The sequence below is a fragment of the Phyllostomus discolor genome, chromosome 12 (assembly GCF_004126475.2).
Source record: "Phyllostomus discolor isolate MPI-MPIP mPhyDis1 chromosome 12, mPhyDis1.pri.v3, whole genome shotgun sequence".
NCBI classification, from domain to species: domain Eukaryota; kingdom Metazoa; phylum Chordata; class Mammalia; order Chiroptera; family Phyllostomidae; genus Phyllostomus; species Phyllostomus discolor.
In genome coordinates, this window is record NC_040914.2 from 28,566,452 (window position 1) to 28,579,644 (window position 13,193).

At 46.7% G+C, this 13,193-nt stretch overlaps 3 protein-coding genes across 4 annotated transcripts in view; all 3 read left to right on the forward strand.

Moving 5' to 3' along the window:
* Positions 1-11,018, forward strand: LOC114510874 (zinc finger protein 501-like). The gene is made up of 4 exons (XM_028529375.2): positions 1-78; positions 2,361-2,429; positions 6,316-6,442; positions 9,335-11,018. The coding sequence occupies exons 2-4, from the start codon at positions 2,382-2,384 to the stop codon at positions 10,468-10,470; spliced, it is 1,311 nt and encodes a 436-aa protein (XP_028385176.1). The 5' UTR covers positions 1-78; positions 2,361-2,381; the 3' UTR covers positions 10,471-11,018.
* The window catches only part of LOC114510883 (zinc finger protein 420-like), a 297,564-nt gene that overhangs the window by 222,813 nt on the left and 61,558 nt on the right, over positions 1-13,193 (forward strand). The window lies entirely within an intron of this gene.
* LOC114510873 (zinc finger protein 883-like) overlaps positions 3,748-13,193 on the forward strand; it is a 26,106-nt gene continuing 16,660 nt past the window's right edge. The window contains exons 1-2 of one of the 2 annotated variants that reach the window (XM_036013406.1): positions 3,748-3,755; positions 11,431-11,440. The gene's annotated coding sequence lies outside the window, so the exon portion shown is untranslated. Of the gene's footprint in view, positions 3,756-6,395; positions 6,443-11,430; positions 11,441-13,193 lie in introns of those variants that run through there. The other variant, XM_036013404.1, reaches the window with a different exon arrangement.

A 13,193-nucleotide genomic window follows, 5' to 3' on the forward strand; every position in this document is an offset into this window, starting at 1 on the left:
CGCAGTGGGGTGGGGCGGCGGGCGCCATTCATTTTGCTCTTCGCTACTCGTGAATCAGGCTGGTGACGTATTGAGTCGGTAGGACACTGGGATGCGGGTCCTGGAAGGGGCGTGTGGACTCCGGAACAAGTGCTGATAGGGGCGGGGTCGTGCGGGTGTAGGTGACGCCGGTCGCTGTGTGTGTGTGTGTGAGAGAGTGTTGGGCTGAGACTCCGGGGCGGTCTCTGAGAGGCTCTGTGTTTGTCACCGCGTGTGCCCAGGTGGTCTCCTGTGTTTTCCCTTTGCTTGTGGGTATGTCAGCTGTGGGCGTGTCGTCTGCCTGTCTTGGCCTCTCTGGCGCCCCTCTGTGTCCACGACAGTGTGTAGTGTCTGCCTTTGTTTTTGTCCGCTGTATTTCAGCGCAAGGGCGCCATTCAGGTGTCCACCTGTGTCTGGTCTCTTCCTCTGAGCCTGTGTGTCTGGGTGTGAGTGTGTCTGGGTGTGAGTGTGTCTGTGCGTGTGAGGGTCCTTCTCTCCTGCCGGAGCCTTCCCCTGTCTGTGTGCACCGGCGTCTCTGTCTCTGGGCATGGCTGACATGTGTGAGTGGGTGCGTTGGGGGTGCCCTCTCAAAGCGTGGGAAAGACGTCCCTCCTGGACGGACAGGCGGGCCTGGTGGAGCTGCCTGCCTGCGTGCCCCAGAGCCCATCTTCCTGCCCTCAGAGCCTCCCCTGGCCCTGGGAGGGCAGGGTGGGTGTAGTCGCCAGGTGTGGGGTCAAGAAAGAAGGTCAGAGACCCTACCCCATGCTGACCTGGGTGGATTTGTTCAGGAAGTGTGTGTTGGGTGCTCAGGGTATCCTGGGTATTTTATAGGCCTCCCGGTGACACTGAGGTAGGGACCCTCATCATTCCCTTTTTGCAGGTGGGGAAACTGAGGCTCAGAGACTTTAAAGTGAACCAACTAACTGGACACACAGGAATCGGAGTCCTAGAGCCCCCACACTAACCACCCTACAGTGGGAAATCCTTGTTTCCCGGTATAAACAAAGGACGTAAAGAAATGCCTGAAAGCTTTACAGAGGAGGAGCGACCGCCACCCATGACTCTGCCTACACGTATCTGAAGCCACACTGGGTTCAGAGGTGACCAGCCCTGTGTGCATGCCACTTCGTGGCCTCCTTTTAAATGAAGTAAAAATTAAGAGTTGTGATTGCATTGCCGTAAGGGCAAAAATAATTCAGGCTGGATTAGATTCACTTTTTCTCTTAGAGTTTTAAAAGAAATGATATTTCGAAGGGCACCTACAGGTGTCAGGAACCCTTGGCCAACTGTGCCTCCTGGGTAAGTCTCCTCACGTGGATCTTTTCCTAGCAAATGGCACCTGTGTTGTTGGCCTCTCAGTGCAGGGATAGGAATCAGACCACAAATCCAGAAGGAATACTTTTGTAAAATTAAGTTGTTTAAGGAATCACGAAGCCACTGCACCTAGGGACATGACACGACTCCTACTTCCTGGAGATAACCTGGTATTTCAGACTGGACACCCGGCCTCTCTCTGCTTGCCCAGGGTTAATTGGTTGGGTGGGCGGTGGTGTGCTTCTAGGATCAGTGCTACAATAAACATTGTTCATATGTTTATGGGTTTTAGGAGGAGAGGAGAAGGGATAAAAACACTGACAAGTTGCCTCCCACAGGCACCCCAACCAGGGACTAGGGCATCAAACTCACAAACTAGGTACATGCACCAAACAGGGTTCGAACCTGTAACCTTTTGGTGTATAGGACGATGCTCCAACCAACTGAGCCACCCAGACAGGGCTGGACTGAGTCTTTACCTTGTGCCACACAGCTCAAGGCTCCCTGCATGTGTGTGTTCACTGAGCCTCACTATAACCCCTGGAGATATGGGGAAGACCGGGAGGGTGGGGGCAGAGTTGGGGTATCTTCTGGGGCCCAGGGCCATCACTCAGACCCAGGGCAGGGTCAGAGGGTCCTGTTCCCCAAGATGTGGGACAGGCAGTGTGCGCATGTGTGTGGGTTTCAGATATACACCAAGCACGTATATCCTGACATACTCAGTCGAATCCCAATCTCTGCTCTGTCATCTTGGGTGAATGGCTTATCTTTTGGGACCTCAGTTTCCTCATCTGTGAAAGAAGGTGAGTGGAAATAGCCCCCACCTTGTAGGGTATCAGAAGGATTAAAACATAGATGTTTGCTGAGTGCCTTGGATGCCTTTGGATCCCCACATGCATTCCCTGTTAACCTGTGTGCATGTCCCTGTCTGCCTGTCTTCTATTGGGTCTGTCTGTCCTGTCTGCATTGTGGGTCGGACCTTGACCTGATCTCCCACTGTGCTTTTCTCTTTTTCCCCCTGTACACAGCTTGCCTGTGCCCCAGTCACTATGGGCACTGGAAGGATGGCCACCCAACTGCTGACCATGAAGGCCCTGGTGAGTAATGTCACCTCCTCCTAGGATCAGGTTTCCGGGCAGGGATGACCTTTTACCCACCTGATCTGCTCAGGGCCCAGGCGCCCAGCCCTGTCTACTGTGGTTCTGTCCGCCCTGAGGAGGGACAGTAGTGTCATGACACTAGCTTTTGTCAATTTCAAGAGACAGGATAGCTCAGGAGTGACCTGTCCTACCCTGGGGGCTTCAGGAGACACTGTCAGACACTTGGGAAGTGGTGGCTTAAGCAAGTTCCATCAAGTGTGACAGAGGCCCTGATTTGGACATGCTAGACAAAGGGCCTCAGAAGTAGACAGGAGGCACTAAATGCCCAGGGGACTGGAGGGGGATGGGAGGAGGTTCTAAGCGGTGAGGGACTGGTGAATGTCCCTGGCTGTTTCTATGATGTTTTATGATGTTTTAGTGGGTGCCTATTTATGGTATTTTTCACTAGATCTCCTTCATTGGGAGTAATACTTTACAATAAAAATATACAGCCTTGGCTGGTGTGGCTCAGTGGATTGAATACCAGCCTGCAAATCAAAGAGTCACCTGTTTGATTCCTAGTCAGGGCACATGCCTGGGTTGCAGGCCAGATCCCCAGTGTGTGTGGGGTGGGGGAGCAGCATGAGAGGCAACCATCCATTGATTTCTCTCCCTCTTTCTCCCACCCTTTCCCTAAAAATAAATAAATAAAGTCTTAAAAAAAATAAAAACAAAAGATGTAACTTAGTTGGTTAGAGCATCATCTTGATACGCCATGGTTGTCAGTTTGATCTCTGGTCAGGTCACATATGGAGGCAACCAATAAATTCATCAGTAAGTAGAACAACATCTCTTTCTGTGTCTCAAATCAATAAATTTCATACATATGTTGGGCATAAGTCTTTTTTTTTTTAAATCATTACCAGAGGATATGTTCATTGAGATTTAGGGAGAGAGGAAGAGAGAGAGAAATATGTGAAAGAGAAATATCAATCGGTTGCCTCCCACATGCACCATAACTTTGTATGGAACCTGCAACCATTTGGTGTATAGGCCAGTATTCCAAAGAGGGCTAGATATAAGTCTTTGTCCTGTGATTCATTTTGTTTTGTTTTAAGATTTTATTTATTTATTTTTAGAGAAGGGAAGGGAGGGAGAGAAACATCAATGTGTAGTTGCCTCTGGAGTGCCCCCAACTAGGGACCTGGTCTGCAGCCGAGGCATGTGCCCTGACTGGGAATCAAACTGGCAACCCTTTGGTTCCTAGTCCAGCACCCAATCCACTGAGCCACAGCAACCAGGGCTGATTTCTTTCTTCTTTTTCTATTTTTTAAATTATGAAAGGTGGAACAAACTGTATAAACATTTTTCTTTTTTAAAGATTTTGTTTATCTATTTGAAATAGGGAAAGGCAAGGACAGAAAGAGGGAGAGAAACCTCAGTGCCTGAGAGATACAGCAATCGTTTGCCTCTTGCAAGTGCCCACCTAGGGACCTGGCCTGCAACCCAGGCATGTGCCCTCACTGGGAATCAAACTGGCGACCCTTTGGTTGGCAGTCTGGTGTTCGATTCACTGAGCCACAGGAGCCAGTGCTGTCAGGTTTGATGTTTAGAAAATATTTATTTGCCATTTAAGCAGGTATGCAAATTCCTTTTATTTTATTAAGATTTTATTTATTTTTAGATGGGAATGAAAGGAGGAAGGGAAGGAGAGAAACATCATTGAGTGAGAAACATTGATTGGTTTTCTCCTACTTGCCCCTCAATCAGGGACCACACCCTCAACCTTTAGTTGTATAGGCAACACTTCATTCAATTGAGAGTCACCCAGTCAGGGCTGGACATTTATATAAATGGAATCACACAACATGTGGGTTTTTGTACCTGGCTGCTTTCCCTGAGCATCATTTTTTTCATGTACACGTACATTATAGCAGATTTCCTTTTTCATGGCTGTATACTATTGCATTGCAAAGGTAGATCATGTGTGTATGCATTTATCAGGTGGTGTGCACTTGAGTTGTTTCCACCTCTTTGGTTTTATTAGTCATGCTGCTGTGAACAGTCATGTACAGTTTTTTGTTTGATCTCATTTCCCTTGAGTGTAGGAGAGGAAATTATGGGTCCTTTGATATCAGTATATTTAACTCTTTAGGGAATGATCCGACTGCTTTCCAACGTGGCTGCACCACGATGTCTCCACTGTGATGGAGACCTTCCCTGTGATGGTTGCCTTGGTTTCCTCCTTCACTAACATTCATTAGGATTTCCCGATGGTTGTCATTTTCCTGTTGGCATCTGGGGATTTAATTTCTTTCTCTTTTTTTATTTTTAAATATTTTATTTATCTCTGGGGTGGGGTGGAGGAAGAGAGGGAGAGAAACATCACTGTGGGGTTGCCTCTTGCATGCCCCCAACCAGCATCCTGGCCTGCAACCTAAGCATGTGCCCTGTTGGCAAACCAAACCAGCAAACCTTTGGTTCCCAGGCCGGTAGTTAGTCCAGTGAGCCATACCAGTCAGGGCTCAATTGCTTTTTCTTAAACTCTTTTAGTGTAATTTTTGGTTTCTCTAAAAATACAGCCTGCCCTGGCTGGGTCGCTCAGTTGGTTGTACCATCATCCTGCACACCAGAGTGTTATAGGTTCAGTACCTGCTTGAAGCATGTGCATGAGGCAGACAAATCAATGTCTCTCTCTGCCTTCTACTCCCTCTTATATCAATAAATATATGCTCAACTGAGGATTAAAAAAAATAGAGCCTGATATCAGTTCTTTGGAACTGGGTGAAGTTTATCTTGTGCCGAAGTGGTAATGTGCCATTAGGAAAGAATTTACAAGAGATGAAGCCCCTCCAGTTAGTGCCTTCAGTCATGTACCCACAGAGTTCTCAGAGGGCTTTGGGGCACTTGGAGGGAAGCCCCATTTCTAGGGGAATCTCCCCACCCTTCTGAGGAGGGGCGCTGTGTCTTACCTCCACACCTTTAATTGTTTCGTGTGGGCTCCCAGATGCCCAGGACCTTCTCTGATTTTCAGCCCGTCCCAACCCAGCCTCAGTGTGTGGAACTTCCTTGGTAAAAATTTCACTGAGTGAGTTCATTCAGGCAGGCAGACTTAGGGTCACCTTTCAGGAGGCATTGTATTGAAAAAATTAAATTGAAATAAGTACAACAACAAAGAGGGGCAGGAGGAAACTTTGGGAGGTGGTGGATTAGTTTGTAGCCTCAATGGTCATTTCAAAGGTGTGTATTTATTGGTTTGTCCAAAAAGTCCATTATGTTTCTTCCATGAAGTAAAAAACACATCTTACGTTTTCACCTGTAACTTTATGGGTTTGGATATTTTAGCGATGTTGTCCCCAGTGATCCCATCGGCTGTTTAAGCCTCAGGTCTTGAACCACCAGCCCCACCCAGAATCTCCTCCCATGGACCCAACCCCAGATTACCCCTTCCAATTTCTTGGGTACCCCTAGAGTTAATGCTGCGCAGTCACTCATCATGATGGTATTGACCAGATTGAGGGTCCTTTGCCAGGCTTCTGTCAGGTGTGATGTGCTATGTCATTGTGGTTTCTATCTGCAGTTCTCTGATGATGAGTGACACTGAGCATTTTTTCATGTTTGTTGGCCATTTGTATATATGTTCTCTGTGGAAAAGTGTCTATTCAGGCCCTTTGCCCAGTGTTTAAGTGGGTTTTTTGTCTTCCTGGTAAACAGCCCCATAGTTTATTTGCCCATCCAAAGACGATCCAGTGTGCTGAGACACTGAGGTCGCTGGGTAATCAGGACCTTCGGACCTCCGCACCGTATTGACACCACGTCAGATGCATCCTGTGTGGCTTCCCAGTCTTCTCCCGACTGCTGTGAGGAGGGCCCTGTGGTGAGTGGGGTGCGCTTCCTCTTGCAGGGATCAGTGGCATTCAGAGATGTGATTGTGGACTTCACCCAGGAGGAGTGGCAGCAGCTGAAGCCTGCACAGAAAGATCTGTACAGGAACGTGATGATGGAGATCTACTGGAACCTGGTCTCGCTGGGTAAGGGGGCAGCCTTGCAGTGTTACTTACCATCTGCCTGTCACTTCTGGATGACAGAAAAACAGAAAAGTTGGGCAGATTGGACATGTAGGATGTTCAAATGACAGGAAGCTAAATATAAAGTTGATAGGTGATGAAGTGAAGAAGAGTTATTTACCACATGTATTATAGTCAGAGGACTATAAATATATATATAAAGAGCTCCAAGGATTAAACAAGAAAAAGACCAAATGAATGATACAAAGTTGGACCAAGCTTATGATTGTGCAAACACAGTTGTAGAAATGCATGAAATTACACTTTATAAAAGATTTATAAACCTTACTATGATAGTCAAAGAAGTGCCAATTGAGTCACAGAAATACAACTCTTGCCCATGAGATACACAGAGAAGAAAAGACTACCAGCCATGGCCAGGCGTGGCTAAGTTGGTTGGAGCATTGTTCAGACCACACGGATTGTGGGTTCGATTTCCTATCAGGATACATACCTACAGTGTGAGTTTGATCCCCAGGCAGGGCACATTCGGGAAGCAGCTGATCATTGTTTTTCTCTCATGAATGTTTCTTTATCTTTCCACTTTTCCCTCACTACCTGCTTCCTCCTTCTCTAAGCATATCTTCAACTGAGGCATAAAAAAAAAGAGAGAGAGTAACAGCATCCTGTAATATGAGGGTGTAGGAAGAGGACTCTTGATATTTATTTATTTATTTATTTTTAAGGATAGGAGAAGGGAGGCAGAAAGAGAGGGAGAGAAATATCTGATGTGTGAGAGAGATGACTGGCGACTTGGCTGGCAACCCAGATATGTGCCCTGATTGGGAATGGGACCAGCGACTTTTTGGTTTGCAGGCTGCGACTCAGTCCACTGAGCCATAGCAGTCAGGGCAAGGACTCCTCATTTTAGATGTGTGAAGTTGGGACAACTCTTTGGGAAGACAGTTTTGTGTTATCAGCTAAGTTTCAAATGATTCATTTCTGTAATGTATCCTTTAAAATTTTTCCTATATGTGTGCAGAGTTTTTCATAGTAAGAAAAATAAAGAAATGTCCACCTAGAAGACTGACCAGACAAATTGGATGTAGAAATATGATGGAAATTACGACACTCTTCAAAGATGAGCACCCTTTGTAGTCACTGACACAGAAGGATGTGTCTGGGTAATGATTCAGGAAAAACTGTCACTTTCAGAATGGGAAAAGGTCCCATTTCTCTAACAGTTTTTCTGGACATGTAACTTACGTATAATTAACTGCACATAGTTAAAGTGAATGATGTGATGCATTTTACCTTTTGTATTCACCTGGAAAATCATCATTGTGATGCAGACATGTCCATTAGTCCTAAAAGTTTTTCTTTCCTTTTGACCACTCTCCATCCCCCATGAATGACTACTGTGGTTGGGTTGCCTATTCTAGAATTTTCTATATGTGGAATCATATACCACATAATCTTTTTTTTTATCTGAGTTCTTACACTTGGCATCATTTCTTTGAGGTTCACTCAACACCAGCCATATGTATGAATGATTTCTTTTTTGTTTTGTTTTTTGATTGGAGAGAGAGACACACACACACACACACACACACACACACACAAACATCAGTCAGTTGCTTCCCATACAAGCCCTGAAGTGGGATCAACCTGCAGTCTTTTGGTGCACGTGACGATGCTCCAACCAGCTGAGCTACACGGCCAAGGAAATAGCTGACTTTGCTTCACTGCTGAGTAATAGTCTGCTTCAGGGATAGACCACCATATGTTTGTCCTTTCACTTGATGATGAACATAAGGCTTGTTCTAGTTCTAGACCCAGGGGAGGGGTCTCAAACGCAAAGGTTTGTGGGGCCAGTGAGGGCTTTAGCAGGGGTAGGGAGACAGCTGCTTCCTACACCTGCTTTGTTGCCTCCTAGGAAGGAGGGTACATGTGGCAGGATCTCCCCTTTTTTAATGAGTTTTTGTGTAAGATCTCACAGTTTTTCTTTTTTTTCTTTTTATTTTGTAAAGATTTTATTTATTTATTTTTAGAGAGAGGGGAATAGAGGGAGAAAGAGGGAGAGAAACATCACTGTGTGGTTGCCTCTCCCACACCCTCCACTAGGGGACCAGCCCACAACCCAGGCACGTGCCCTGACTGGGAATTAATCAGGTGACCCCTTGGTTTGTAGGCTGGCACTCAATCTACTGAACCACACCAGCCAGGGCAGACCTCACAGTTATGTTTGCATGAACCTTAAAGTCCATATGTAGAGTCCAGAACTCACGACACCTCCTTAGGCTGGAAACAGATTGAGAAACCCATGGAATAAGGCATGAGGGTATTGGAGCAGTTATGGTTAGCAGGGAGGTTTGAGTGTGCTAAGAAGAGGGGTGAGGTGCCACCCCAGGGCCCAGGCCACTCCCAGGCAGCATTGGAAGGTGGGAGCTTTGCTGGCAGGTGGGGAGATGAGAGCACACCCATGTGAGAGTCAGATCTTTATCGTTAGTAATAATCTTTATCGTTAGTAAGTCGATGTTTTGAGAATCAAAGCTGGCTGGTGATGTGCAGGACAAGGCTTGGAAATGAGGAGCTGGGTGCAGTGAACCCTCACTGGGTTTGCAGGAGCCTTTGATCCACTCCTCCAAGCCCACATTCTTCCCCTTTCTCTTCAGGGTCTTTTCCTTCCAGCTCTGAGCTCAGCTGGCCACCTTTCTACCCACTCCCAAGTAGACATTTCTTGCTCTGTGCTCACCTCCCAACAACTTACTGTCTTAGCTTACTGCTTCCCTTCTCCCTCTGTCCCCATGACAGGCTGTCCCCTGCCATCAGGCTGTGCCTTGTCATATCTTGGGAAGATCCTCCTTCCCAGCGTTGTTAATTACATGTGTGTTATCTCTTTTCCCCTCACTTCAGACTTAGAAACTAGACCTGTCCTGAAAGAATCGGACCCACAGGAGGACAAATGGGAAGACAAATCATCCATTGTAGTGGTGGAGGAAGGACCCACAAGGAATGGTGCCCAGGCTTATACCTGTGAAGGAACAGGGGCACAGGGTGACCAGGTGGGGCAGCAACAGGGGAATCCAGGGACCTGTCTGGGGAATTTGGATATGTCCCAGGTGTTAGCCCCTGAATGTAGTCAGTTTAATGTATTCGTCCACCAAAGCCCTATGCCAGCCCCACTGCAATCAGAAGAACCGGGAGGAGACAGGACACACCCATTCACCATGTGTGGGAAGAACTCAGGTACTTCTAGCCTCAGTCCTCCCTCCCAACTTTGTGCAGAGAAGAAGACATACAAGTGCGGACACTGTGGCAAGGCTTTCAGCTATAAATCGTCCCTGGGTAAGCATCAACGAATCCACACTGGGGAGAAGCTCTTCTCATGTACCACGTGTGGTAAGCAGTTCACCCTGCAGTCTTCCCTCACCATCCACCAGCGAGTGCACACCGGGGAGAAACCGTATGTGTGTGGGGACTGTGGAAAAGCCTTCAGCCAGAAGGCTCACATCAACCGGCACCAGAGGACACACACTGGGGAGAAGCCGTATGCATGTGGGGACTGTGGCAAGGCCTTCATCCAGAAAGGGAATCTTGTCCTGCATCAGAGGACGCACACTGGGGAGAAGCCATACACATGTGGGGACTGTGGAAAGTCCTTCAGCCAGAACAGGAGCCTCATCGTGCATCGGAGGATGCATACTGGTCAGAAGCCGTATTCGTGTGGGGATTGCGGAAAGGCCTTCAGCCAGAATGAGTGCCTCATCCTGCACCAGAGGACGCACACTGGGGAGAAGCCGTACACATGTGGTCAATGTGGCAAGGCCTTCAGGCAAAGCTCCTCGCTCAGGGACCACCTGCGCTTGCACACAGGGGAGAAGCCATACACGTGTGGTCAGTGTGGCAAGGCCTTCAGGCAAGGCTCCTCGCTCAGGGACCACCAGCGTGTGCATACTGGAGAGAAGCCCTACAAATGCAGCCAGTGTGGTAAGGCTTTTAGCAAGAACTCCTCACTTAGGAAGCACGGGCTTGTGCACACCAGGGAGTAGCCTTACCGGTGCTCCATCTGTCAGAAGCACTTCATGATAGGCTCGTCTCTGCAGAAGCACTTGACGGACCACACTGTAGAGAAGCTTTGTAAGTGCAGCCAGTGCGGCAAAGCCTTCATCAGGAACTTCTTGCGTTCCGTTCAGCACAGGATCCATGTGGGAGACAAGCCCTATGAGTGTGTCAAATAGGGAGAAACCTTCAGGAACTTCAACCTCACAGGACACGTAGCAGGGAGGTGGGGGATCTCAGACTGGCAGGTCTTGAGGCCATGGGCAAGTTCAAAACTGACATTTGGATCCCACAGGTAGGACACAAGAGAAGTCCTGCCCTAACATAGGAATGGGGTCATAGGAATGTGGGCTCTGAGACAGACCACATCATACTCACTGTTTGCTTTTGCAGCGTCTGCATGGCCATATGGAAAGTAAGCCCTGCTACAGGTCTGGTATCTGGGAATGTGGGTAGGGGCACATGGCTGCAGACCAAGCTGGAGTGAACTGTCCTATGAGCTTGAACAAAGCATTTAATGTCTCAGGGTCTCCATCTCCTGTATAGTAAAGTAGAGGTGGGGGAGGAGGAAAGAATAGGGGGAGGTGGTTTCCATAGGCACATGGTCAGTTTTTTACATATACCCAGATCTAGTCCAGAGATCAGGTTGTTCCCATCTGTGTGTTTGCTCATTTTCCCCACACACAGCCCCTAGTTTCCCTGCAACACCAGCTGGAAGGCCCCAAGTTCATAAGCTGTAGAAGTTACCAGGTGGGTCTTGAAAAGAAAAAAATCTTTTTTTTTTCCAGAATTAGGAAGTAACAATAACTTCTGATACCAAAGTTTCTCATAGTGGTTTATTTATTTATTTTTTTTGAAAAGCCAGTGTAAAACACTTTTATTGCAATTTTCTTCTTCTTTTTCCCTAAGTTTTATTTATTTTTAGACAGAGGTAAAGGGGAGAGGGAGAGAAACATCAATGTGTGGTTGCTTCTTGCGCACCCACCACTGGGGAGCTGGCCTGCAACCCAGGCATATGCCCTGACTGGGAATTGAACCAGCAACTCTTTGGTTCTCAGGCTGGAGTTCAGTCCACTGAGCCACACCAATCAGGACTTATTTTATATTTTTAATTTTATTTATTTATTCTGTAGAGAGAAGGGAGGGGAAACAAAGAGGGAGAGAAACATTGATGTGTGAAACTTCGATCTCTTGCCTCTCGTATGCATCCTGACCAGGGACCAAACCCAACACCTAGGCATGTGCCCTGACTGGAAATCAAACCCACAGACTTTTTCTTTGTAGGACGATGTCCAAAGAAACTGAGCGAGACTGGTCAGGACATCTATTTATTTTATATTTTTTTAAGTTCAAAAGCATTACATATTTTAAAAATCCAGTCTATCTCTTTCCTGTGTCTTCCATTGTCTTTAAGCAGAGAATGCACTTTTCCATCCACAGGCTGCTCGCCACCTACATGTCTTTCTTTTTTTCCATTTATCATTAGTGTGTTAACATTGAACTTGTATTTTTCTCTCCATCTGGAATTTGTTTTGCTGTATAAACATGTTGGTTTCCTTACCCATGAGTTTTGGTTTTGTCATGTCCTCTTAACATCTTTATTTAGATACACCCGGCACCCCCCCCCCCAATCAATTTTACAATACAAGATGGGCCAAAGTAGGTTTATAGTTGTATGTGAAACATGGAATTTATTTTATTTTTGCATTATTTATGGTGGTGTTTTCCATACAAACCCTACACTGCATTTTCATCATCCTGAAAAGGAACCTTCACTCTCATTTCTACCCATCTACTCCTCTTTGCCACTGGATTCTCCAAAAGTGAACTGGGACAATACGTTTATTGTTTTGAGAGAGATGGAAAGGAGAACACTGATGTAAGAGAGAATTCAGCAGTTGCCTCCCATATGCTCCTCAGCCAGGAATCAGATTTGGTTGTACAGAAGACTGCAGGCAAAGGCTGGACACTGCTTATAAACAGAGTCACACAACATGTGGTTCTTGTGTCTGGCTGAGAGTTACATTTTTGATGGTCATCTGTGTTTTAGCAGGTATCCTTTTTCCTGACTCTATACTATTCTGACTGCATTTATCAGGCAGTGTGCATTTGGGTCATTTCCACTTCTTAATTATTATCAGTAATGCTGCTGCAAACATTTGCGTACACTTGTTGCAGCTAATTTCTTTTGGGTGTAGTCATGGAGGTTTTTGGCTCTTATGAGAGCAGTATGTTTACTTTTTAATCATTTTGTTTTTAGATTTTATTTAGAGGAAGGGACGGAGAGAAATATCAGATTCTTGTTCACCCGCAGCTGGGGACCTGGCCTGCAACCTAGGCATCTGTCCTAGACTGGCAATTGAACCGGTGAGCCTCTGGTTCACAGGCCTGCACTCAGTCCAGTCGGCCACACCAACCAGAGCAGAAAGAAAAAAACTTACCTAGGGAAATTGCTACACATGTTACAGAACAACAAGGGGGGGGGGGGGTGTTACCGAAAGGAGCCCTCCAGGTTCATTATGTCCCCTGCCTTATAGGAAAGGAAATGTTTATTTAATACTATACAAACTTAAAGTAGTGACCTAATGTCTTCATCAGAATCCCAAAGTCCCTTAAAACACCCACAAACACACACAGTCCTTTCTTCGCCCTTTGTCTAGTCTGGGGTACCGTATCTCAGGAAAAGAAATAGAAGTCCGTGGTTCAGGCACCC

Excerpts from the sequence above, each read along its gene's own strand:
- LOC114510874 (XM_028529375.2), top strand. The coding sequence starts at position 2,382 with ATGGGCACTGGAAGGATGGCCACCCAACTGCTGACCATGAAGGCCCTG. Across the intron at positions 2,430-6,315 it reads TGCTGACCATGAAGGCCCTG|GGATCAGTGGCATTCAGAGA; the intron begins GTGAGTAATGTC and ends TTCCTCTTGCAG. Across the intron at positions 6,443-9,334 it reads CTGGAACCTGGTCTCGCTGG|ACTTAGAAACTAGACCTGTC; the intron begins GTAAGGGGGCAG and ends CCCTCACTTCAG.